Source organism: Camelina sativa, chromosome 19, assembly GCF_030686135.1.
Source record: "Camelina sativa cultivar CO46 ecotype springtype chromosome 19, ASM3068613v1".
NCBI lineage: Eukaryota > Viridiplantae > Streptophyta > Magnoliopsida > Brassicales > Brassicaceae > Camelina > Camelina sativa.
The window spans coordinates 15775955-15803222 of record NC_141898.1 but is presented as its reverse complement, the minus strand read 5'-3'; the positions used below and the strand labels follow the sequence as shown (position 1 = coordinate 15803222).

The window sequence follows — 27268 nt, the reverse complement described above, 5'->3', positions numbered from 1 at the left end:
CCTAGAACATCCTCCTCTTCATCGCCTTGATTCCACGACCACACTTTGCCTTTACCTGCACCACAAACACATATTGAGATGCATGAGTATTTGATATACACTCAGTGAGGCAATCCTCCCATCTACTGGGCTATACACACAAGCAACAGTGATTCCAATGTTCCAAACAAACAACAAAACAAAACATACAAACCAGGAAATCAAACATTGTCTCGCTGGAAGGGAGGTGTCGACCGACACCAGCCAAGTGTCGACCGGCACTGGCCTTGGTGTCGACCGACACTACCCCACAGTGTCGATCGATGCCCAATTTGCTGGTGTCGACCGACACCAAGTGGTGTCAATCGACACTCCCTCTGCAATCGCGATCCGCTCAAAGCCGAGAGTCGAATCTCGCTCCCAACCTCCTCCAAATCACCCAATACTCAAAACCCAAGCCGGAAACATCCTTAGAAACCTGTAGCAACCAATCCCCAACAAGAAAACACACAAAACAACAACACACAAGCAAGAACAAGGAAATCAAAGGCTTAGATTAGCCATGGTCATGCACTCACCTCTTTGCAGGAAGATTTGGACCAACAGCAACGAATCCTACACTCCCAGCAACCTTCTAACACGTTCCTGGCCCTAGATCCCCACTCCCACAGCAAGATCTCACCAAAAACACCTTGAAATCTCACAAACTCTCTCAAGAACCTTTAGAAACTGTTTTCTCCTCTTTCTCTCACTCTTAAACGGTGTAAGACAACAAAAACACAACCCTAGGTCGTTTTCCCCCTTTTAAACCTCGGTTCAATGGTTTTCCAATAATTGGTTCGCGGATGTTACAATTCTCCCCCCCACCAATATAGATTCGTCCCCGAATCTTGAATAACCATCAGCCAAGGACTCTCGTGCAACCGTCTCCACAGCCTGCACCCCTCCGACCGAACTACAAAAGGTCACCTCTAGGCGATAGACTCACGCTCCAGGCATTATTTGCTCTCGACTTTTGGACTTTCCTTTACTCAGAGGCCTAAACCTTGAGTTTTATTGGCTCCTCATCAGGCCGAAACCTGCATGCCATAATATTGGCTCCTCATCAGGCTGAAGCTTGCATGCCATATAAGGAAGTCCAATACTCGTCTCTTGGGTTGCCACCCTACAGCACGCCCCCGGATCGTCATGCGAAGTCGATATATCAGCCATACTCCCAAGCCACAAAGTTTCAGAATATGGCAGTACTAGGAGAACCTAAGTCCCCTAAGAGTCACAAGCAAACAATTCTGAACACGTCTGAGTACCATCCCTATCCAGGTTCCCTTCCCGTGGTTCGCGTAAGACATCTCAATGCCCTACCAACTACATATCCTCTCACTGGAATACCTCATGACCTCACATGGATCCTCTCACTGCCACAAGGGCCAAACAAATGTCCTCAACAGGACCGTCACAAAGACCAAACATATGTCCTAAACATGACCGTCACAAAGACCAAACAAATGTCCTAAACAGGACCGTCACAAAGACCAAACAAATGTCCTAAACAGGACCTTCACAAAGACCATCTGTCCCGAAGGACCGTCACAAAGACCATCTGTCTCGAAGGACCGTCACAAAGATCATCTGTCCCGAAGGACCGTCACAAAGACCATCTGTCCCGAAGGACCGTCACAAAGACCACACATCTGGCTAAACATCCCGCCACAAAGGCCACACAATGTCTCAAAAGACCGCCACTAAGGCCACACAATGACTAAAAAATCCGCCACTAAGGCCACATAAGCCCCTCCAAGGCTCTATCCACTTAAATGGACAAATTTTAACTCACATAAAACTTTCCACTTTTACCACTTTCCACTTTTGGAAACTTTCCACTTTAGGAAACTTCTCTCCAAAAACCCCACCTCACGGAAACTTTGTACCCCGAGCACCACCTCATCTTGTTATTTAGTCGCACAACCAACCACCCCAAGCGACCAAGTAAACAAGATAGGTGGGCTGGAATACTCCATTCCTGCTCCAGCCACTTACAGATGGGACCAGGCTAGACAAGCTCAAATCGCGGTTTGCTTCTCATACCAGTTCTTAAACCAAAAGAATAAAACTTTTATTAACGAAATCCAAACATTCACAACCCCAAAAGAATAAAACTTTTAAACAAAAAATAGGGAATTTAAAGAGGTTAAACATTTACCTCAGTAACTTCAGCAGAAGTGACCCATATAATAACAACAATGCCAATCAAGATCAGACCATCTTCCACCCATCAAAAAAGGATGTAAATTGAAACCTAGAAACGAAGAAGATTCAGGTGTTTGAGTGTATCAATACGAAGAGATCTGCTCGTGTAGATTATTATCGTCTTCGAAACTGATGACGAGGGAGGGAGGGAGATTGGGTTAGAAAAGGCCGAGGAGGACGTGAATCGAAGAAGGCAATGGAGTGAAAAAGACAAAAAGGGGAAATCGAGAGACGACGAGAAAATTGACCATCTCTAAAGAAAAATATTAAGGTATGGTAGAAGAGAGTGGTTGAGTATTTTGATTGATTGGTAGCGTTATAGCGGTTGATTAGTACATATTATATTAAATTATAAAATTAAATTAATATAATTAAATAATAATATATCGATGAACATATTATACTTTATAAAATGAAAATTGCAAAACCAATAAATTATAGAAATCCTATGCAATAATAAATATATTTTAAAATTCATAATTTGCATTATTAATGGTATTAATGATTACATAAAACATTTCAAACATAAAATTGTAGTTTAGGGCCTGACTGGTTCAAATGCAGCGTTTGCGATTGCGGTTGCGGGAGATTGAGGAAGCGGGTGGTTGTAGTTTCGAGCGTTATTAAGCGTTTTGAATGACTGGTTTAGCGTTTTAAAATGGGTGCATTTGCGGGAGTTTTACGACTGGTTGACCAGCGGGTGCAATAGCGGTTAAAACATAATAAATGTAATATATAATTATATAAATGTTTTAAGACACCAAAAAAATTATTAAACTTGATTTATAATTATCATTCATTAAATATACTAATATAATTATTCAAAAAAACAAATAAATTTCATATTGAAGCGAGAGTTGAGAAAAGTCATTAGTGATTTGTTTTATTATTTTTCACAAATAATTTTATTTTCTTAAATTTCTGATGAAATGTTATATTTATTTAGATTTTTTTGAATTTATGTGCAATGTACCATGAAATCTACACCAAGTTTTCCAGATTATTGTTAATTTAACTCTTATTTGCTTTTATATTCTAATCTCCTCAATCGTATTCGTACTTCATTTTCTCCCATCTTTAATGGATAAAATGGTTAGATAGATTTGGGCAACCAATCTTGGAGTTCTATTTTAATATTTATAGTTTGGTTGAAAAAAAAAATGGTTAGATAGAAGATATATGAAAAAATATTTCAGTATCATTGATTTGTTTTAAGTTAAAAAAAAATATATACTACCGCAATCGTCCGCAACCGCAAACGCTTGCGGGAAACAGCTTTTGGAATTCAGTGGTTTCAAGCGGTTGAGAGTGATGGAAAGCGATTGGGAGCAGTTTGTGTGATTGGTACCAATTGCTAGCAACCGTTACCACCCGCACTCGCAGCGTTTGCGGGCGGTAGCGGGAGAACCAATCAACACCTTAGTATCACAATTAGGCTAATTATAAGTTCTTACAAGTGAATCTATCATTAAATTAAAATTGTATCTTTATTTTTAAAGTCAAAATTATTAACAAAACATAAAAGCTTATTGGGCCAATTTGAAAATCCACTCAAAATTAACTTCTTTACATGTATTATTATATACACATTATTTTTTTTTTTTGTTAAACCATCATTATGAACAAATATTTAATGATTTTTTAAAAAATCTTCTTCGTTTGTAACTGAAGTTGCCAAACACACATATTTCTTGGTGGTTGGTTTTCACCTTCTCAACCGCTCAAAATCAGTTTCAACTACTTACTCCTTCCATCGATTCCAACCGTTCATCTCAAACACCATTTCCAACCAGCATGGTGATTGGTAGCCATTTGAACATCCCGTTTCCAAAAAAGATGTTTGAGTGCTTCCTATCAAAATCTAAATCGGAGGGAAGAAGAAGAAGAAGAGTAACCGCGAGGGAAGGAAGGGGAAGGAAGAGAACACTGACGGTAAGCGTTAGAGAAGGAAAAAAACAAAACACATTTTTTATTCATTTAATTTTTATTTTTTTTATATAAAATTAGGAGTTTATATTTTTGTTATTTAATTTCTGTAAAATTGAGGATAAAATTGGTTTTTGATTATTTTTTTTTGGTGGGATTGTTTTTGATTATTATAAAACCTATTAGATTAGGATCCGCTCTATGCGCGGGTTTTAAAAATGTATACAACTCCTTCTGTCTCTAATAGATTGATGTTTTGACATTATCACACATATTAAAAAAAATGAAAATTAATTTGTATTTAATTTATAATTACTTTTGAGTAGATATAGAAAATATAGACTATTAAATTAATGACATATGGAAAAAAACATAAAATAAAAAAAGTTATTTTACATTTTTTATCTACAACATCAATCTTTTAGGCACAAAAATATATCCTAAAACATCAATCTATTAGGGACAGAGAGAATAAAATAAAATTTTGAAAGAAGATATTAATATTTTTTGTAAATGAAATATATTGTCTAGAAATAAATATATAAATATTCTTAACTAGGGATAAGTTTTACTTTAATACACTAATTATAGTTTTATATTTTAAAATTATTATTACAATTATTACGATAATCTAAATCTATACTATCAGTCATCAAAACTTTTTTCAATTATTAATCATTACAAATATTATTACAGTAGGTTAAACCCATGACCAATCACAGGAGTATCTAGTCAACCAAGGACCAATATTGTCCAATTTCAAAAAAATTTCACAACTTATTCATGTTTTATATGGAGATAACCAATCAAAACATCATCTTATTACCACTAAAAAAATGTTCTTACATCCAAAAATATTTTATTGTTAAAGTTTGATCTTATCACCACATATAAAATGACTTTGTGAACAAATTAAACCAATTGTTGTTCATTTACTTTCAATTTGACGTAGTTCTTTTTCATCACTAAGATTTGTTTGTGAGAGTTTGTATAACCACTAAAATATTTCTTTAAAATTGTTTACTTACAAATTATTTTGGATAAAAAGAAAAAAAAATATTTACACGATTGCAATGAGTTTATGACCAACCCAATAAAATTTGAGAAATTCAAAGATAGTTAACTTGATATAATAAAAATAAAAAATTAGAAATTACAAGCACGATGATATATGACTCTTAGATAATTTAGAGATATAAAATATAAATTAAAAAAAACAAAAAATACTACAACATTAAAAAATATAGATTTATTTTACATATCCTTAACTAAAGATAAAAAATTCAAAATAATATAAAAAGATATTTTAAAATCAACACAAATTTCTACTAAGAAATCAAATTTAACTAAATAATATAACTTTCTTTTTTTTTGAACAAAAACTAACTAATATAACTAAAATCTAAAAATATTACATCATAATGAAAACTATACTAAATAAAAGTAGAAGCTATAAGCTCCTAAAGCTATCCACATAGGATTTAGAACAACCAAGAGGGAGTAGCCACTTCACTAATTAACATTTTTAAAAAATTTCAGAATTGCCTATATTACGATTTTTTAAAACAATCAATCAGGATCAGCCAATATTTAACATTTTTGAAATTATGTTAAATTTCTATATTATAATACTTATAAATAATTGTATGTACAACGTCTCATATCGCCTAGAAAAGAAGAAGAGAGAAAATTATAAGATTAAGTATAAATTCATGATATCTTATCAGATTTGAATTTTTAAAAGAGTGTAACATTTAAGTATAACGTTATACTATTTTATATTTTTTAAAATTGTGTGTTTAAAATAAAAAAAAATTGTTTTAATAGGAATTTAAAAGTTTTGGGAAAACGTCCTATTTCTCCCTCGGAACTATCATATCGTATTAGATCCACACCGAACTTTGACCTCGTTCTATAGCTTCTTCGAACTTAAGTCGTCCACCTATTTCTACCCGAATCCATAGTTCTATTGCTATTTTCTCTTCGGATTAAAACTTCTCATCTAATTCTCCATAAATTTGGTTTATACGGTTTATAATTGGTTTAATATTTGCTTAACTAACTAATAAATCCTATTAACCGGATTAAATCTTATTTCAACCCGATTTTAAAATTAAACCCATCAAACCGGATGAAGAAAGCTGAAAATTTAACCACAAAAAAATAAAGCTTAAAAACAATTGAGAAACCTTTGCATAAAACTCATTAATCTCTCGTCAGCCAAGGTAGACTAATCCTTTGGATTTTGAATTGAGGATTTCGATTATGTGGGTTATTAGATAGAAGAAGACTGGGGAAAAACTTTTGGGTCTTGTGGCAAATTGGCAATGATGTGATTTTAGCATAAAGTTTGCTGTTTTGAGAAGAAGATGGGATCTGGGCGGAGCAAATCATGTTGTGGCTCGTCTGTGGTGAGAGGAGATGATGATATCGATGTGGCTTAATCTCCTCTGTCGTCTTCTAGTGGTGGTGAAGCGGAGAAGATCAAAGAGTCTTTGTGTGGTCTTCACTCTTCTTGTCTTCACGACAATGACGATGATAATAATGATGACCAGGTCTGGGTTTTTTTTTAATGTAGTTTCGATTGTTTTATGGAATTAGGTCAAAATCATGAGTCTTGATTTCTTTAGGTGTGTAATGGATGGATAAGGAATGGTCATGGAAGTGATTCACGGCGTAGAATGGAATCAAGGAATCAAAGAGATGATTCAAATTGCTATGAAAATTGACCGATGAACAAAAATCTTAAAATTTGCCCAGAAAAAAAAAATCTGAAAACGAAAGACGTGGGTAACATCGACGACACTAGATTGGTTCATCCTTATCGACAGATTATCAAATCTCAATTGAAATGATTTTTGGTTAATTGCAATGATTTTCCAATGTACTTTTGTAATTTTGAAATCAAAATTCACAAAATAGTAATTTTTTTTTAGTTTCAAAAACCGGGTGAAGAAAAATATGTTAGACATATTGTTTACGGGTCGGGTCAAATTTTTAATGTTGTCTGGTTTGAAAAATTGGTTACATACCAGATTTGTGTCGGTTTGTTAGTAAACCGTTTAAACCAAAAAAATTGGAGAAATAGCAATAGAATTACGAATTCGGGTAGAAATAGGTGGACGACTTAAGCTCGAAGGAGCTATAGAACAAGGTCAAAGTTCGGTGTGGATTTAATACGATATGATAGTTCCGAGGGGGAAATAGGACGTTTTCCCAAAAGTTTTTATAACATAATATTTCATAACTAACATTAATCATATCTAATATTCACCAAAATATATTAAATAAACTCACGCGTATGGATTCAAAACCTAGTTAAAATATTAAAAATAAACCCTTGTTCTCTAATTATCTCATTCGATATCCCAATTCGACGTTAACAACAAACCCTTGCTTCTCTTGTCTTCTCTCTTCGTCGCTGCGACTGCGAAACTCGTGAAAATCATGGCGATTAGCTCCTTCAAGCATGAACATCCTCTCGGTTCGTTTGATTTTTCCCCCTTTTTACTCATCTCTTTTATCTATCGATTTAACCTTAATCGATCAATCTTTGTGTATCTCTCTCTCTCATCGTATAGGGTTTTTTAGCGAGTAGGTTTTTAAAAATTCCCAAATTCTGGTTTCTTAGTTTCAGGTTTTCTTCAATTACTATTGCTTTGATTCTGCATGAATTGTTCCTTGAATCTGATTTCCTTTTGATTCCGTTCTAAATTTTAGTACCTGCAGAATCGATGTTGACGATGATATGATTCACTTGTCTCTCTTCTCTTCTGTGTATTAGTTCCTGGATTAGTGTTATAACAGTAATCGTGATTGAAACAAGTGGATAAGAATGTTTGATGTCGAAGATGAAATAAGGTTGACGTATATCTCTCTTGATTTTGTCTGTTGTTCACGGGCTTAGAAACGCTATATCAGTCCCTGAACATAGTCTTGATTGAACATTATTCTGTTTTCGTTGAGGATGCAAATACATTAGAATCTCTGTTCAGGTGGAGATGATTATTGATGTTGAAGTCTCTCTGTTTTTTTTTTTTTGTCGCCGAGTCTGTGTATTTCACGCGATCAGTCTCTCTGGTTTCGTTTTTGTTTTTGCTGAGGATGCAAATAGATTAATCTGTTGGAAATATTAATCTGTTCGTGTGTATTTTTGGTCTTGAATGTTACAGAAAAGAGACAGGCTGAAGCAGCTCGTATCAGGGAGAAGTATCCAGATAGAATACCTGTATGAATGATAATTCTCTATCTTCTTTCAAGAAAGTACATAGCAACCTTTGCCTTATTCTGTCTTTAATTGTGCAGGTCATTGTTGAAAAAGCCGAGAAGAGTGATGTCCCTGATATCGATAAGAAAAAGTAAGTCTTGGCTTTGCTTCAGAGATTCTTCTCTTTGTGTTTTCATGGTTTATTGCTTAGGATTCTTTATGCCCTGTTGAGATAACGAATTTGGCTGACTTATTGGACAAACTTCAGGTACTTGGTTCCAGCTGATCTGACTGTTGGCCAGTTTGTTTATGTTGTACGGAAGCGGATCAAGCTCAGTCCTGAGAAAGCCATATTCATTTTTGTGAAGAACATTCTACCACCAACTGGTTTGATATAAACACGCCCTTCCCTATTCATCTACTTCTCCAGTTCAAGGAATCATATATTTTTTGTCATTGTGGAACTAATAGTAGTAGTGTTATCCTTGTTATTGCAGCGGCTATAATGTCTGCGATTTATGAAGAGCACAAAGATGAAGACGGGTTTCTATACATGAGTTACAGTGGCGAGAACACGTTTGGGATCTTCTTCTAATGCGCTTGGAATGTGTGGGATGCATCAAGGATTATCAATGTACAGTCTGTCAATTTCTTTGCATGTCTCTTGGTTTTATGACATTGGACTAAGCTTTTGAAACTTGCATATAATTTGCATGCTATGTTATGAACATGATAAAGCTCTTCCCATTCATGGTGCTTCTTTCTTCCCCTTGATGCTACACTTTATTTCATTCCTAGTCGCTATATAGATGAAGATTTAAGGTTACAGAAGCCACTTGTTTCATTCATTGATTAAGATTTGTTATTGAAAATTATAACATGATATTAGTGTCCTCGTCGAATCGATTCATGTGCTAATATTGGCCTGCCTTTTTCACTAGTATTTTGAATCCTTGTGATTCCACTCTTCTCAAACTTCAGCTTGGCAGTGTCCAACTGCTTTGTATCCAGATTCTTTGTATCAAATCTACCAAATTCTTGCAATCTCCTTTTAAAGATTCTTCGTAGATCAATTACTACTCTCTAGCAAGAAAAAAGAAAAAATAATAATTTTGATCGAAAGAAAAGCAGTAATAATAATAACTAATAAGATAAATAATAAATGATCGGACGGTGGAGAAAGGTTTATGTAGGAAAAAAAACTTAAAAATCCTAAACGCAATAATAATAAAACGCGTAAGACCAGAATCATATTTGTGGCTATGGTTTCTCCATCCAAACCAAAACAACACCCAAAACCTCGTCCACACCAAAATGTGAAACTCAAAAACCAAAACCACACAAATCAGTTTTCTCTTTCTCTTTCTCTTTCTCTCTACCATTAGAACCGATCAGAGAGACAGAGAGAAGCTAATTTGATTATGGCTGCTGCTTCACTTCCTGCAACAGGATATAATCGAGGTTTGCTAGGAACTTCCTTCTATGGAGGTTGGGGTAGTTCCATCTCCGGCGAAGATTACCAAAACTTGTTCTCCAAGACGGTTGCGCCGCCGCAACAGGTCCGAGTCTCACGGAAGGCCATCAGAGCAGTTCCTATGATGAAGAATGTTAACGAAGGCAAAGGCTTATTTGCACCAGTAGTTGTTGTCACACGCAACATAGTTGGCAAGAAGAGGTTCAATCAGCTTAGAGGAAAAGCCATTGCTTTACACTCTCAGGTTTGTTTGTGCCCTCAATTAGACCATGTTCACTGTTCTGTCTGAAAAGTAGATCTTAAAAAAAAAACTAGTCAAGAAAGCAGAAACCATGATTTGTGGAATTTGGGTTTTGTTCTTTCAGGTGATCACAGAGTTCTGCAAATCGATTGGTGCAGATGCTAAACAGAGACAAGGGCTTATCAGGCTTGCTAAGAAGAACGGAGAGAGGCTTGGCTTCCTCGCTTAGGTCTTAAAAAAGAACAAATCTTTCTCGTGCTCTCTCCTCTGTATACACTTCACCCTCCTCTTGTTCTTCTTGTCTAGATGTATTTTGTTCAAACCTATAATCTTGATTTTTGTTACATTCCCTTTGCGGTTACTCAAAAACACATGACTGCCATTCTCATCTGATAGTTGTGTTTGCGATACTTAGATACCACTCTTAAAATCAAATGAATCTTGTATATATAGCAAACAAATGAGAATGTTCAATAAGGTCTTAGTTGAATAAGTATTGTCACTAACACAGATACAGACCACGTAATATTGTCACTCTTTCAACATATTAAAAAGCGTGAAACCTGTCTCAAGCCTAATCACTACTCTGAAACAAGAAAACGGGATTGAAAAAGACAGTACGCTTCGCTTTCTATTGAAAATCTCGTTTCTCGACAAAGAAAGGGAATTTTTAAGATCAGGAGGACAGGTATTAAGATCAAATTATGAACAGCATACTATGAACATAAAGCTGACAAGCTATCATCGCGGAAGCTTGATATATATATAGCTTCACCCGGACACATTTTCTTAACTTACAACTGTTCTTCTATTTGCATTTGTTCCCAAAAGTTTGAGTTTATAAAATAACGGTTTCAGTTTCTCATTTTACAATAATTATTTTGTTTCCTAATTTTATAAGAAGGTGAATAAAAAGGTTCACCCAAGTATTGTCCGTGTAACAATATGGGAATAAATGAGTGGTTGTGATAATACAACCATATACATATGTGATTATGAAATATATAGATTGTGAATAGTTGTGTAGTAAGTTCCGGACCAAACTAAAATCAAACCAGTCCGCAGTTAATTCATCATTCACCATTCCAGACTAGTATGCACTACTTTCATACTATAAAATTTCATAGTTTGCAATTGAAAAAGAAATTGGGTATTGTATGGATTCTAATATTGGTCTGATTTTTTTTTCTTTACTTTAAAACCTCCATACCTACTCCATACAACTCCATACCAACAGTATAACTCTGGACAAAAACACAATTTCGGTCTGAGTAGTTGCTTCTAATTGGTTCAATTTGTGTTTCTTTATACTTTTAAAAAATGTATATATATATATATATATATTTGATCACGTAAATGTCAAAACTCACAAAATCACATTCTAGAAAAGAAAAAAAATCAGAGCGAGGAGAGAAAACTTTTTTCTACCATTGAAGCTCTTCAATTAGGAAGCTATTTTCTTTCTGAATCAACTATTTTATTTAATCTAGTAAGTTTTATTTTCTAATCTCATCTTTTTAATTTAGTCGATAGTAGATATTTGAGAATTTATTAGCTAACTTTGGAGTGTATGCACCAACCATTCAAAGCCATAATTCACGCAAAACGAAATATAGAATTTCAGATTTCACAGAGTTTGAAAACAACACAGCAAGTAGATTTCAAACTTTCAAACTTACCTGAACGTTGTATGTGCCATCCTGAGACTTCCTTTTATTTTATAGCAGGTGAATCTGATTTAGATAACAAACAATAGCACTATCTTAGAATTACAGTCAAATTAATCTCCAATAAGGTCCCAGCTGAATTAGTATTACTGTAACTGAGATTCAGTAATTCACAGATACAAACATGTAATATTGTCACTTGTTCAAGTTTCAACCGATTAAAGCTTGAAAAAAACTGTCTTAAGCCTAATCATAACTTTAAAACAATTAACTGATTGAAAAAAAAAAAGAGACGGTTATCTTTGCTTTCTATTGAGGTATCTTGATTCTTGACAAAGAAAGGGATCTCCAAGATCAGGAGGAGAGGTATTGAGACGCATGCGCAAATCCCCAGAGCTGCAGATTAAACAACGTGAAACTTGCACTGATTAATACAAAACTTAAGTAAGATTGCATAATATGTTGAACAAGGTGGAAACTTGATATCAGCACATACTGCATATATGTATAGAGCTATACCTCGACATTCTTTAACTCAAACTCCGTGCTGCTAGCTAAGCATTCGTTCCCAAATGTTTCAGAAGGTCCACTTGTTGCCTTCAACCTAGTTCATGTACAAACGTTTGGTTTGAGTACCATCAAAACGATTAAAATGGGGGAAGTTTCAAAACGAATTAAGCCAGATTGTGCCTTACAAATCTTCGTCTAAGCATAGAGCAAAGTTTCCTCCACCTCCAAATGCCAAAAACTCATTCATACACATCAGGTAATATCGGTTGGCACCTGCACACAAGTTCATAAGAGAGGTTACTTGACTATACACATACTTGAGGGGCTTGATTTATGTATATAGGGCCTGGTTCACAATGTAGGGGCAATTGATAAAAGATGTTACTCTATTTTCCTTCTTCCACACTTCTTGTAACAAGTGTGGATAAATCTACTGACAGGAACCAGGGAACATTCCGATAAAATCAATCGGAGCCAAACATTCTTACGAACAAATTTTGAAGAAATTTTAGGATTCTCCTCAAAATCTACTTTTCAATTTTCTCTATACTCTTATCTTATATATCCATCCTCTATCTATACAATACCTTGAGAATGAAAAGAAAAAGAAACAGCCCAAATGAAAAGGGCCATGTGGTGTTGGGCGTGGCTCATATACAAAGTTTAATGACAGGTCACTCCCACCTCACTGTTTTGTTGGCTATTAATCTACTAGTACTTAATTATAACATAGAATCTGGTTACCGGTAGGTCTAAATATGCGTGGTTCACCATAAATAGTTGTGAACAAAAATGTCTGGCTTGTACCCTATCATACAAAAACATGTGAAGGTGATCAGCAATAAGGAAATTAATTACTCCCCAAGAGAAAAAATTACTATGACAATTAGTTAGCTTGCCTGATATTTCCTCTTAGGAGTAGGTCTCAATGGACATTCCAGTAAAGCCCCAAAAACCGCACCTTGTTTGTCTCCAGCAACCTGCACCATACACAATCATCACAAACTAAGATCTGATCCATTCAACCTTGTCACAATGTTACCAAAGAGCATAAAGGTCAACAAAACAAACCAGTAAACAAGGACCAGGAAGCTCTCCGCTTCTTCGTAGAAGCGTACGTAGTGATATGCCATGTTTCAACGTACTGCCCTTCATCCGAAATAAAAAGTTAATACCAAAAAAACAAGTCTAAAATCTCCAACAACAGATGGAAAATAAACTTCCTTTACCTATACAACAAGAACCATTTGCATCCTCTTACAATATTGGGAAGACACGCTTGCAAGAATTCACACAAGTTAGCAGTGATAAAAACAGAGCTTTCTGTTAATTCTCTCATCTGCTTCACCCCTTCCAAGTAATCGCTACCGCTTTCTACTTTCGCCGAAACACGTAACTCACGGCCCTTATCTGATTCCTTATCTTCACCAATGGATACAAAGGTCCCAGCTTTATCTTGCCCATATTCAGGTTTACAATTCTCAATAGACTCATAGCTGTCTGTTCTAATGGGAAGAGGAGGACATGATTCCGAATCATCATCATCAACATTCCCAGATTGAGGAACAACAAAAGAGAAATACGAAGACAAAGATTTGCCTACACTTGAACTCAGCCTGGCCTACACATTCAAAAGCTTAATGTCACAGATCAAGCCAACCTAAAAGCCTCACCCAAATTGATCTATTTGTAAACAAACAAGATTCAAATCTAAAGACCCATCTCAGGAAAAGAGTAAAAAACACAAAGCTTTAAGGGTGTTGTTAATTTCCAAAACGACCCCAACAGAGAGATAAAAGGAGATACCTTTGGAGAATCGGAGTTGGAGAAGCGTGGAGAAGCAGATTGGCTTGGGGAATCAGCGAAGAGATTAGAAAGCTTTTGGGAGACCTTGTCCTTGAGAGTATGCATTGCGATCAGAAAGATGAGATTTTGATCGGAGACGAATGAATTTGTCGGTGGCTGAGACACAGATAGCCAGAGTCCCGGAGATGTAGAATTCTAAGAATATAATTATTTTTGGACAAATTGTATAAAAACAAACAAAGGAGACTTCAGTCAAAAGATTATAAATAACTAATGAAAATAGGCAATAATATTAAATGTAACCGATTATACATACACTAACTAGTATTTGTCCCGTGCATACGCACGGAATTAAAACTGGTGAAACCATATAATATAATCCTAAACCATATAATATAAATTTCTTAACAGTGATTATTTAAATTTTTGTAAAATAACATTATGATTTGATAAAGTTAGATAGAACATGATTCGTGGAACTGGAATATATAGTTTTGTAAGAACATGTATAGTCAATAACAAATTATCAATTACAATTTTTTAGTTGCCAGTTAAGTAATTATAATATTAGCATGAATCCTTGATCTTTTGCTTCTTTTGATTAAATATAATTTTTGTTTCAAATAGTTGGTACTTCATCTTTTAGCAAATTAAAAGATGGTGTATAGTCATCATTAAAAATTTAGTGATTTATCTTTTCCATCCTCCTAATTAATGACTTTACGTTTAACTGAGTTGATATATTCTAATCAAGGCATTCGTTGTTTGTGGCATGGGAATTCTCAATTTGTGAAACTCATTCGTCTGTTTCAGTTCCAAACGCTTAAAACCATTCTACAATGGTATATAGAAAAACTTAGTATAAAACCGAGGTGAAATGTTCATTTTTTCTTTCTCTTGTCAACTCATTGAATCATTCTCTTACTTGAATGCATATTTCTTCTGCAAAGTTTTATAGTAAAGTAAAAGATTACTCATTTGAAAATCTGTAAATTGGTGGCTCGAGTTAGAGTGAACTTATTTACATGGATTTCAAAATTATTGTTTCAATACCTTTACTTTTCGTTGTTTCCTCAAAATTTGTAGGTCCCCGTCACTAACATGATCCTTTGTGATTAACGACTGCGTCTCTGAATTGGTCATGTTGTTTATTTTGATCTTCTTGCTTTTCCTTACAAATCCAAGACGTGGAGCATGATAAAGACTTTCATAACCACTCTGTTACTCCTTGAAAGCTGCAAATTGCCAAATACACGATTAAATTGGAACAAAGTAGTCAAATACTTTTACCAAAAAAAAAAAAAAAAAAAGTAGTCAAATACAAATTATCAGATTTTTCAAAAAAAAGAGTAAATGACGATGAAGTAAATAAACTAGATGTGAGTAAGTGAAAAAAAAAAAAACAAAAATCGTAAATTGTAAAAGATCAAAAGGAGAAAAATCTTTGAAAGTGAACCTAAAAATTTAATTTAAAGTCACACTACTCTAGATTTTTAAGAAAAATAACGAATGAAAGGAAGCCAAACTATTCATATGAAGCAAAGATGAGAGATGTAGGCGTATTTGTATATGAGAATCATAAACTGCATTTCTCAGAAGGATGGGCGAGAAAAAGGGATCATGGAGTATTGGCCTCGTGTAACTGTTTAATTAACGTCATTTGAGAATATAAGATTTTACAGCTTTTTTTGTTTAAAAATTTCAGTGGAAATGAGATAATTAAATTCATGTTTCTTTAACATTACTACAACAGTTTAATTGATATGAGCTTGAAAAATTACAAAGCCTAGTTATGTTTTTTATAATCAGTTATGTTTTTTAGTTTTTTTTTTCTAACACATGGTCACTAATTTTTTTTAATTAAATTAAAAAAAAAAATCTATATGACAAAATTTGATTGGCTTGTGCTTTATAAGAAAAATGATAACTCGACGACCGATTTTTAAAACGAAGCTATTAAAAATCAAAAACTGAAGATGAAGCATATTACAAATCGAGTTTTAGTTATAGTATACCTAAAGTCTCGTTTCGTTCGTCATCTTTGCCTAATAAATTGTAATATGGTATTTGACCTAAAAGATACAAAATTTACTTTTATGTTTTAGAATAAGTTAGGGTGAACTTGAATTATGTTTGCCACACCAGTTATATAAGTAAAGCTAAATTATAGTATATATGGATATGATTAGCTTCTCTTTCAATGGAGTCAAATATTGAACAAGAATAATTGTACGTACGTATTGATATATATATTTATATAATACGAAACTACGAATTAACTTATAAGTAACACTCATGTGCTTTGAAAATTGAAAACATCAAGTTCTCCAATCCAGTATATGTGTCTCTTTACTTATAGTTTATAGAAACTTTAATCTAATTGTAGGGAGTGGCAAACCGTGGATATGCTTGATTTGTGAGCAGAATGGAATGTATCTTAATAAAGTTAAGATGGAAACTGAATCAACTGGTTAAGATTTGTAAAATGATCGTGCATGAAATTAAGTGACTTTTAGGCAAACTTGTCCGTTATTAAATTTAGGGTCTATTGATTTTTATTTCGTTTATTAAACAATATGCGACATCGGTTAAGTAAAAACGGGTTAAATTAAACATTAATATGCATCCAAATTCCATATCAGGTTCTAGTACAACCACAGTCATGCAAATAAGTTAGTATATCGTTTTAAAATACTAGACCGAAAGTAAAACTACCCAAAGCCATTATCCTCTTCCTTCCTTGCCTTCATCACGCGAGCTGGTCAGCCACTTAAATCCAGATACTCGGACCATTCTTTTCCTGCGACCATAAAAGGAGGCGTAAGCAAACAACTTTGCTTAGTAGAGCGGTCATCCCGTCTCACTAGGCTCAACTCAATAATCTCAATCCGACATAGGTCTAATTCAATAAAGTCATGCATGTCAAATAACCCATAGTATAGTTGTCCAAATCGTTTAGACCAACTGTAACGCCCCGACCGCCACATCTCAGTGGGCCTCACGTCTTCTCACTAGGCCCGTGAGCTCATCCATATTCGACCGCAGTTTGCTCCGTCCGAGAGGTTTTAAAAACTTGTTACCGTCCATACAAATCACCACATGATCTTTCCCTGTGTTTTGTCCTCACTCGCACAGCTCCGACAGTCACTTCCCGGAAGGTCACCCATCCTGAGACTACTCCAGCTCAAGCACGCTTAACTATGGAGTTCTCTCAGGACCTTTGACCGAAAAGATAAATGCACTTTTGTGACATAGGTGGCCAAATCAATTATTTTAAATCTCTCCGCAAGTCTCTGAAACCGGGGTGTCACACGAACCATCGATTTATTGCAATAAAAACATTAACAAAGACAAGCAAGTAATCAAGACTAAATAAACCATAGGTCAAGAGATCGACCAAAGAACTCGGCCACAGTCACGCACTCACCTTCAATTTCGACCCTAGGTGCTAACTTTCGTCTTTCTCTCGTTCTATACGTGCAGTCCCCGATTCGGTTCTGTTTCAAAACATGGACACATCAACTATCATTACCATCCGATGTTAAGACCGTAAAACTATTGATGGACTAGGGTTGGAGGATCACTTACCGATATCTCCTTCGACTATGACTCTTAAGATATCTCGGTTTATGCTCGATGGATCTCTCTCTTTTTCTCTAGCAGAAGCTTAAGGATGTTTATGCGGTGCTCTCGGTTCACACCCTAAGTTTCCTTCTTTTTCGCAACTATCCTTATCCTACCCGGATTGCCTTTTCCGCAAGTTTTCATTTCTCTCGAGTTTCCTTTTCTGTGAGTCGGTCTAAATCCTTTGCAAGAATTTCCTAGTCCCCGGGCCATCCATCGGCCCATGGTCATATCGATCCACCGGCATGTCCATACCGCACATCATGACCGAGATGTTCCGGACCACTCCATAGGTCATCATCACTTGACCCTCAACCGCTTGTACCAACCCAAAATTATCCCCGGGTTCTTTCTGAAATCCTCCTTTCTCAATCATATCCAGGCTTACAAAACAATGCTAAGAACCGATATCAGAACATCACATGAGTTTCTACACCATCCATGAGTATGGTCCTTACACAATTCCTGCTTGCTAAGAACCTATCCAAATATACACACAATTTTCACCCAAAAATTTCACTAAGGCAAGTGTCGAGACTTACCAGTGATTTGCTGTGAAGTGCTCGCTTCCACCAGCCCATCCGCGATTGAGTACACTCTAGGCATAATCGCTGGGCGCTTCGGCTTTGGCGGCAACGGTAACACCTCGCTTGCCCGTTTCTGTCCCTGCGATCCCAGCTGCGGACAGTTCGGTCGGATATGTCTGGATTGACCACACTGGTAGCATACCCGACTATCATTGCCCTTCTGTGGAAAGCTACTGGCCATATGGTCCTTTCCTCCGCATACAAGACCTGCCCAAGAGGCGTCGACACTACCCCGAATGTCTCTTACGGCAAAATGGACACACTCATGTACCATTCGATGTCCTGCCAGTAGGTTTGCGTTCCACGGTCTGTTTTGGTCCGATACCTGGTTCGGACTTCACTTGCGGTACCAATTGTACCGAGGATCCTTCAGAGTGCTGCTGAGATTCTTCGGCCAGCCCATATTCTAACATGGCTGCCTTCTCAACCAATTCAGCAAGGCTCCCATAGTTACGAATCATGCATTGGTTGCGGACATCTATTCTCATGCCATGCAAGAACTGACGAATCTGAACTTGCTCATCCTCCATCTCATGACCATCGTACCTCTTGAGTCGGTTAAACTCGGTTTGTTACTCGCGCATGGTCCGAGCTTCCTGTCTCAAGTCCAAGAACTCCGATTCAAGGCGGTCAAGAGCCTCTTGCGGAAATTACTTCGCAAGGAACAAGCCACGAAAAGTCTCCCACAAAAAATTTGGGTTGGTCATGCGATTCTCTATGCCCTTCCACCATGCATGGGCCTCCCTGGACAGGTAGTGGATCGCAATTCCTTTCGAGACGACTTCTCCAAGGATGTTTATGCGGTGATCTCTCGAGAGCTTAGGGTTATCAACCTATATATAGGGTCGACCAAACCGCCTTGGGCTTCCCCAAATCAATAAGCCCTATCGCACCCTAAGTTTCCTTCTTTTTCGCAACTATCCTTATTCTACCCGGATTGCCTTTTCCGCGAGTTTCCATTTCTCTCGAGTTTCCTTTTCCATGAGTCGGTCTAAATCCTTCACAAGAATTTTTGAGTCCCCGGGCCATCCATCGGCCCATGGTCATATTGATCCATCCTTGTCCCATCGGCCCGATCCATCATTCACCGATGCGACCATTTACCGACAGTTCATACTTCACTGTCACTTGTAGTGTCACTTACACTAGACACTCTACTATCCCATTTTCATCCAGAAACTTACATGCCTGCATCATCAATCACTGTAAACTTGGGATTCGTTTTCTTCAATTCAAATATCTGTTCACTACTGTCACTTCGGTAGTCTTGAACTCTTCATTCTCATTCGGATCCCCTTAACCTATCGAACACATGGCTAGTGTCAAACTGTACCACCGTTTGTCTCTACGTGCATACCGCTACCCGTACCACATGCATACTGCTACCCTTACCGCATGTGTACTGCTACCCGTACCGCTAACCGTACCACCACACGTACCGCGTGCGTATCGCTGGTTCACCCAGCGCGGGTCGTTACACAAACCCTCAAGGCTGATGTACTTGCAAAAAACAAATTAAAATATTTCCTTAAATATGTCTGATTTCTTATTTGTTTGCTCCAACAAGATCTAATCAAGAAATCTATGTAAATATTGGTACTAAATCTGATCAGATTAGCAAATTGTTCTCTGTCTGTTTCCAAGTTAATAAAGTTTTGTGGAACATTTTGCTTTTTCCGTTTTGAAGAGACTTTTATACATGTTTTCTTACATTTCATTTGAACTAAAATTTTTATATTCAAGTTTATGCTTATTTAACTCCAAGTCTGGGCGAATGGTTTAACAATTACACGAAGGTAGCCATAGAGAAACCAAGTGAGTAGAAATTAGTATCTTTTGTTGAGTCATTGATGCACACAAGGTGTTCATAAGCAAAACTCTTACCATTTACTGAACTAAACAACTATTTTCTTGAATATAGTGTGGCTGGAGTTAATGGTAGTAGTTATGTGGTTGATCTGAGAAGTAAAACTTGAGACTGCAAACAATATGATATTGACAAGTATCTGTGTGTGCATGCTAATGCTGATGCCATGTAAGTAGCAAGGAACGTAGGAAATGAGATCCAATTGCATGAGTTGTACAGTAAGTATTATTTGATGGAGCAGTGGGCACTAGAATATTCAAGGACGATATATCCAGTTCCTATTATTTCAATGTAGATGGTTCTTGATGGTGTACTTGGTAAGATTGTTCTTCCGAAGTTTTATGTCATAAAAAGAGGAAGAAAACCAACAAAAAAAATTATATCAACCGGAGAACATGGACGCAGGAAAAAAACATTCGAAGAGGAGTTGGTTTGATAGTGAGGGTTTTCGGGCATAATTGTTTTTTATATAATATAATGTTTGGACAACTAAGTAAAACTTGTTTTCTTTATGGTACAACTTGAACAAATTGAATTTGTTATCTATTATATTACACGCGGTGATTTGTTTATAAATTAGTAGCAAATTTAATATAAACCTTACTTAAAAAAATAGAATTTTTTTTAAAAAATAAGTACATTGTTGCATAAATTAAAATAATTTACAATAATATACAATTTTGTTTACAATTTTGATACTTGTAGAAAACTATCCACAAACAAATATAATAATAATACATGAATAATTGTAATGAAAAAATTTCATTATTGTTATAACAAGAGGTTTAGAGAATTATTTTCATGTATTATTCATCTGTTGTATAGGATACAACATATATATAAGATACAATATTAAGGTTTAGGGTTTATACATGGGCCGATAATGGGCATCCATACAACAATATAATCATTCATAACACTCCCCTTTGGATGACCATTATAAAAATGTAGTCCCAAATGCGCATAAGAGATGCTGCCTCGTTAAAAACCTTACCTGGAAAACCCAATGGGAAAAACCATGGTTAAGGGAAAAAAGTGCAGCGCGCTTTTACTCCCCCTCTTGAGTACATCACTTAAAATCTTTAAGATGATCGAACCAATATGATGAAGTAGTTTCTTGAAAGTAGTGGTTGGAAACGCCTTGGTAATGGTTCGCCAAATCTTCACTTGAACAAATTTGTAGGACATGTATATCACCGTACATCACCATTCTTCTACAGGATATTGTCTCTGAAATGACACATCTTGATCATTATTTTTCGTCTCTCACGATCTCATCAATGTATGTCAAAGACTTTGAAGATGATAGTCTTTCACCATTAGAATCATAATATTCCTCTCAAGACGTTTATCTTTTGCGTGTTCTTTGTTGTCTCGTTAAAAACTTTTCATGGAAAAACTCAAATGGGATAAAAACCATGATAAGGGAAAAGAGTACAACCGCGCTTATGATCATATATCTCCCCCTGAAAGCATCATCTTCAGGTTATTATGATCATATATATCATCTCTTCTGAACTGTTATAAACAGAGCTTTAGTGTACAAAAGCACACAATCCTAAGATTTTTAAATCCATTATAAGATCCATAAGATCAACAACAATGTCTATACCCAGGATTCTCACCTAGAGATAAACTCTCATCATTTTCTCCCCAAAGTTGTCAAATGTCTACAAAACTTTTCTCGCTTTGACAACGTTCTTGAGGGCTATAAAATATTCCTTCTAGCAATATAATCACTTTAAGAGATAGACTGAAACAAATCTTGTTCTTACTGTCAAAATCATAAGGGATCTAGAATAGTTGCTTCCACCAGATCTCTCATAAGTATTTTCTGAGAATCATTGTACTACTTCATGTTCTTTAATTCTCATACAGATCCACTTATGTCCCATTTATTTTACACTTTCAAGTGTAAGGACTACATGTCCAAATATTATCTCTTCAAGAGAGTTGAACTATTTCATAGCTATTTCTTTCAATGATTAACCAATCATTCTTTGTGTACACTTTTCAATAGAACTTTTTCTATTAGCCACGGTTTATGATCCTCGATTTTCATGAATAACAACATCAACTGCAACACTGCATGCAAACATATTACAACGTCGATTTGCTTATTGGTTCCTTTTCTTTCGAGACATGACTCAACTTGTTGAGATTTCTTTGCATTATGATTCTCAGGTACCTGAATCTCTTTCTTACTCATGTCTACATCTCTTCTCGAGATTTCCCGTAACTCTTTGCTTCCTTGGTGCCGTATTATTTTATGCTCCTTTTCTTTTCCGAGGATGCTTATATTTGGAACCATAAGTCTATCACAGTTCATGTGATCTTTAGACTTATACTAGCAGTTGATCTTATCCTTCTAGGACATTAATTGGAGCACAACTGGTATATGTGACTTTGTCACTAAAGGTCAGAAAATGCCTTCTAGCATATTTGCTAAACATTGCAAATAAATTGTTTTTTTCAATTTCTAGCGCACATTTCAAAGTACGAGGATCCAGATAATTTTTCCCAATATATTTATTTCCCTCTGTTTATTTTCTCCCCCTCATGTTGGAAAAACTGACTCACTGAAACAGTCTCTGAATCTCGAGATTATCAATCATCAAGAGAGATTTATATCCAACATAATTCAAACATTCATTCAAATCCCATTTTTACCATTCTGGTGGAGTAACTCAATATGTATAACACATTTAGATGGAATATCTCTGGTTTCTGACCCAAACCAGTTGTACTGGGGAGTACTCATAATAATTTGTTGGTCCGATGCGAACTTATTGACATATAGAGTCATTTTTGTCAATCACATAGCATGGTTTCACCACCATTGTCAATTAACCAAATACTCTTGCAAACTCGAATATATGGTGGATGATCAGTCCACAATATCTCTTTGTATACATACCAGAAAATTGACACTATCCAAATTCATTGAGTCGGTAAAAAAACCATTTAATTGGCTTGCTTTGTAAAGCAGCACACATAAGAAATCACTAGGAAAACTCTTTTGGTTCTCTAATAAATCTTTTCAGAAATTTCTGATTATTCTTTCGTATCACTACTGAACCGGAATGGCTTAACCGGTCATGCAAAACAGTGAGATTTTCACAAAGCATTTTATCTGCATGTAATCTCTAAAATACTTTTATTGTCTTGGGTAATACTTATGATTTCAAAGTATTTTCTTTGCATATTGTCTCAACATGATTACTTTTCAAATCCTCAAGATTTGCTTTTTAATATGAGTGATTAAACTCATTTTGGGTGTGAACATAATCTTATATTTGTTCCATCACCTCTGTATGTGGGATTCATGAATTCTCCCCCTCAAGATGATGACACTTCATGTCTATCAATCTCGATTTGAATTCCACTTTGTAATCAATAACATTCTCAAATTGGGTAATGTATTAGAGCAAGATTATCGGTAGTATCATAATTGGAGTCTCTTAAACACTGTTTGGTTTTTTATAAATTAATTGTGTATTGTTTTGAATATAAGAACCCATGATCTCTTAGTTAAATTTATCTCCTCCAATAGTAGGTTCTAATTTTGGGTCTTTTATTTTTGAAAATATTGTTTTTTGAAATTTAAAAATTTTAAATAGAATAGAAGTGATATAAATGTGTAAACATTTCAGATTTTATAAAAATAGAAAATATTGCATTTAATTAATTTTTAACAAAGAACTGCTTCTTGTTCTAATGGCATTCTTCTTGTGTTGGCCTTTAGAAAGATATAACATTCATCAATTAGCTACATTTTTTTTATATTGACAATCAATTTACTATATACTGCAAGTAATTTATATCAACATTAAGACAAAATATCAAAGCTTCGATTTCAACAAACAAAAAACAAAAGAATCTGCTGTTATTATCCAAGTGGAAGGATGAAAACAGAGAGCTCACACAATCGTTTCATACAAAAAGAAACTCCATCCAATGAAGCTATACTTGTGATCACATTCACACGTCATCGTCTCTATTATGATGCTCCAGGAGCAATTGTTCTAACTCTTCCCTGCGTCTGGCTATCTCCTGCAACAACAGTCAATGATTCAGTGGCTTCAACCTTCTTCTGTGACAACATAAGGAACTTGATCCAGCTCTCTGAAGACAGATTTAGCTTTCCTGCAATAGCTGTTGACCAAGACACAAGGATGCAAAAGAAAAGTAGAGATGGCCATTTATAGGTACATGATATCTCTCTCTCAAAAAGGGCCAAAGGAAAAGCAAAGAGAACAAGAACACAACACATTACGGAACCTGAATCTCTTGAACAAAATCCAAATTGATTTGAACATATGCCCTATATAAATGTAGCTCAACAACCATACCATTTGTAAACAGTAGATAATAAAGTTTTGTCATAGAGATCCCAATCCACCGAATATAATTAAAGAGAAAAAAGCAAAGGCATGAAGTTAAGTTCATTGGATTCATCAAGTCAGAGACAGACTCATATACGTATTGTGAAGATTACTCAGTCAAGAAAGTCTACTACAATGAGCCTTCACTCAAGTTTCAATTAATAAGATCTAAACAAACAAAAACAGCCAAGATCCAATTTTTATGCAAATCCAGAGTGATCATTGATTAGAAATGGCCAAAGAGAGATAGAGAGACATACGGGCAGTAGGATTTGGAGAAGATGACGATCTTGTGGGAAGAGATGGTCTTCTGAACAAACTCGGCTTCCGATGATGAAGCAGAAGAGGACACCATGGAAATGGCTGTAACAAGTGTGACGAACAACATTACCATCAAGATAGATCTAAGCATTGTCATGGTCTCGTTAAGCCTCTCTCTGTACTCAGAAAATTCCTGTTTCTTCTGCATATTCAATTGAATCCGTAGAGACACCTCCTTGGAGAACAAATTAACACTCAAATCAAAGACCAAAGAGAATCAAAACAGAATACATAAGATTTATTTGATTAAGAATCTGGAGTTTGTGGCATCAAGAAGATTTATTTGATTAAGAATCTGAGAAACTTACCTTGTGATTCCAATTGATTCAATCTCTTCCGATTATTTCGACTCCAACTTGAAATCGCATCCATCTCCAAATCTCCAACTATGGCTTCAACCTTCTCCTGATTCCAAATCCATCGATTACATATCACACGGCGTTTCGGGAATTCGATCGCGAGAGAGAGAGGGGAAAATAAATAAAATCGAGCTTCTCAGTTTTTTTTTTCCTTTGTATTATTCTTTCGACCAACAGCAACCCGACACATATCGTCTCTTAAACCACAGTCGGGTATACTATATTAGAGGCGCCTTGAATTTTTTCTTTTGTTCTGATTTCTGTTTTTTGAGTGAAAACACTAAGAACTCATGTATGATACTACCGATGGAGAAGGTCTTATGTATCTTAGACCCTTTTAACTTTGAAACTAATTGGGAGATTATAACACATAATTATCAAATTATGTTTCAACAATAGTATATATACTTTTCAAGAACTTTCAATATTTTTTTTTTCTCTTTTTTTTTCTACTACTTCTTAATATTGTAGTAGAATAGTGGAAATTATCTCACACTATTTTCTTTCATCATCATCATATATTGATGAGATAAGTACCTCATGTACTTTTTTTTTGTCAAACAAGTACCTCATGTACTTATTATTCATTTATAGTGGAGATACTAGTCGACTTAATCACGACCTTATATATATATCATACCCACATTTATAACCACTTTTATAGCAACTTTCTTATAATTGATGTGTCATTTTCTTTTTTCTTTGGATAAAGTCATATTCACTTCAATGAATAGACCAAGCCAATAGGATATGATTTATATCAACATCTCATAATTTTACACAGTCACAAAAAAATGAGATTATAATATTTTTTAAAAAATATTTTTCACTATATTGTGTCTTACATGACAACAATATTTTGTGACAAGTAGAATATATTTTCTCTAATATATTTCTATAAATGATATTATTTTCTATTATATAATTGGAATAAGTTGATCTGTATTCTTTTAAATACTTTTAATCATTTACTTTCTTTAGATTATTCTAAAGAACTAGTGAATTTTTATAGTCATATACATAGACTTAAACCTCCCCATATAAGTGATGCCAAGTAAAAAGATCAATAATCATTATTTAGTAATTTGTTACTAAATTTTCAATGTATTCACCAAAGAAAGTTGGAGACATGATTTAAAATATTTCATTATGATATTAGATCTAATTTTGATTAGATTTAAATTTGTGATTAAATAAATAAAGTAATTCATAAACATTATATCAATCATGTAAATGAATGTTAAATAAGTATTAAGCATCGTTTCTTTATATTTTCTTTTTGAAAAGTTAAATGAATAAATCTATCTACATATATATTTTCTGTTTAAAACGTTTTATAAAATCATTTATCTATATATATATATAAGTTTTAATCAGTTATCAATAAATATAGTTTTTTTTATAAAACATTAGCTAATAAAGCATATCATGCTTATTTATTTGCTAATTTATAAAATATATAAAAGAATACTTATCTCGATGGAGATACGTCATCGGAATTCTGTAACGGAAACATCTTTGACTAATGATAGTTTTCTTGATCCTTTATATTGAATCCTTCGTTTCAAAACAATAAGAAACTTTTAGCCAAGTATAACAAAACAACGAATAATGAATTTGATTGCTATGGCTATTACCATATCACTTAGATCTAAAGAAGTTATTCATAATCATATATAAATCATACGGTTTATAAATCTCGATCATAAATCAATATATAAAAATCATGTGACAATGAAGCACTAGGCATCATAACTCAAACTAACGATCGCTAAACAACCTCAAACCAACGATTTACCAAATCAAAACACTAAAAACAGTGTAGCAGTTAACGCGTAGCATATGCAACATTATGTTCAATAATATGCAGTCAATCAAAATATGTTTTTAATTTGAAACAATAAATAAAAACGATGCTTAATAATATAGCAACTGAGATCGAACAATAAAGCATAATTAATTATGTACAGTTCTAGTCTTCTATGACATGTCCAACTAAGAGGAAGTCATATCGATAATTATAAACTAGCAGATGGACCTCCACAATAAACTAAGCATGAGTATGATT

General features: G+C 34.8%; 3 protein-coding genes across 3 annotated transcripts; 2 read left to right on the top strand and 1 right to left on the bottom strand.

Moving 5' to 3' along the window:
* Positions 1 to 7366: 7366 nt before the first annotated feature.
* Positions 7367 to 9185, top strand: LOC104766559 (autophagy-related protein 8d). Its single transcript, XM_010490471.3, has 5 exons — positions 7367 to 7636; positions 8325 to 8380; positions 8458 to 8510; positions 8628 to 8746; positions 8857 to 9185. Exons 1-5 carry the CDS (start codon positions 7600 to 7602, stop codon positions 8952 to 8954), a joined length of 363 nt encoding a protein of 120 aa, XP_010488773.1. The 5' UTR covers positions 7367 to 7599; the 3' UTR covers positions 8955 to 9185.
* Positions 9186 to 9593: 408 nt separating this feature from the next.
* Positions 9594 to 10443, top strand: LOC104766558 (protein PROTON GRADIENT REGULATION 5, chloroplastic). The gene is made up of 2 exons (XM_010490470.3): positions 9594 to 10077; positions 10199 to 10443. Exons 1-2 carry the CDS (start codon positions 9781 to 9783, stop codon positions 10301 to 10303), a joined length of 402 nt encoding a protein of 133 aa, XP_010488772.2. The 5' UTR covers positions 9594 to 9780; the 3' UTR covers positions 10304 to 10443.
* Positions 10444 to 11854: 1411 nt separating this feature from the next.
* On the bottom strand, positions 11855 to 15267 carry LOC104766556 (uncharacterized). The gene is made up of 9 exons (XM_010490469.3): positions 15111 to 15267; positions 14058 to 14252; positions 13481 to 13872; positions 13323 to 13395; positions 13151 to 13231; positions 12996 to 13059; positions 12437 to 12524; positions 12261 to 12345; positions 11855 to 12137 (listed from the first exon to the last, which is right to left on the bottom strand). The coding sequence occupies exons 1-9, from the start codon at positions 15198 to 15200 to the stop codon at positions 12096 to 12098; spliced, it is 1110 nt and encodes a 369-aa protein (XP_010488771.2). The 5' UTR covers positions 15201 to 15267; the 3' UTR covers positions 11855 to 12095.
* Positions 15268 to 27268: the final 12001 nt, after the last annotated feature.

Coding starts and splice junctions, on each gene's coding strand:
- LOC104766558 (XM_010490470.3), top strand. CDS start 9,781: ATGGCTGCTGCTTCACTTCCTGCAACAGGATATAATCGAGGTTTGCTA. Junction 10,078..10,198: donor CCATTGCTTTACACTCTCAG/GTTTGTTTGTGC, acceptor TTGTTCTTTCAG/GTGATCACAGAGTTCTGCAA.
- LOC104766556 (XM_010490469.3), bottom strand. CDS start 15,200: ATGACCAATTCAGAGACGCAGTCGTTAATCACAAAGGATCATGTTAGT. Junction 13,060..13,150: donor CTCCTAAGAGGAAATATCAG/GCAAGCTAACTA, acceptor TTTGTATGATAG/GGTACAAGCCAGACATTTTT. Junction 12,138..12,260: donor TTGAGTTAAAGAATGTCGAG/GTATAGCTCTAT, acceptor TTTAATCTGCAG/CTCTGGGGATTTGCGCATGC.
- LOC104766559 (XM_010490471.3), top strand. CDS start 7,600: ATGGCGATTAGCTCCTTCAAGCATGAACATCCTCTCG. Junction 8,381..8,457: donor AGTATCCAGATAGAATACCT/GTATGAATGATA, acceptor TTAATTGTGCAG/GTCATTGTTGAAAAAGCCGA. Junction 8,747..8,856: donor GAACATTCTACCACCAACTG/GTTTGATATAAA, acceptor TTGTTATTGCAG/CGGCTATAATGTCTGCGATT.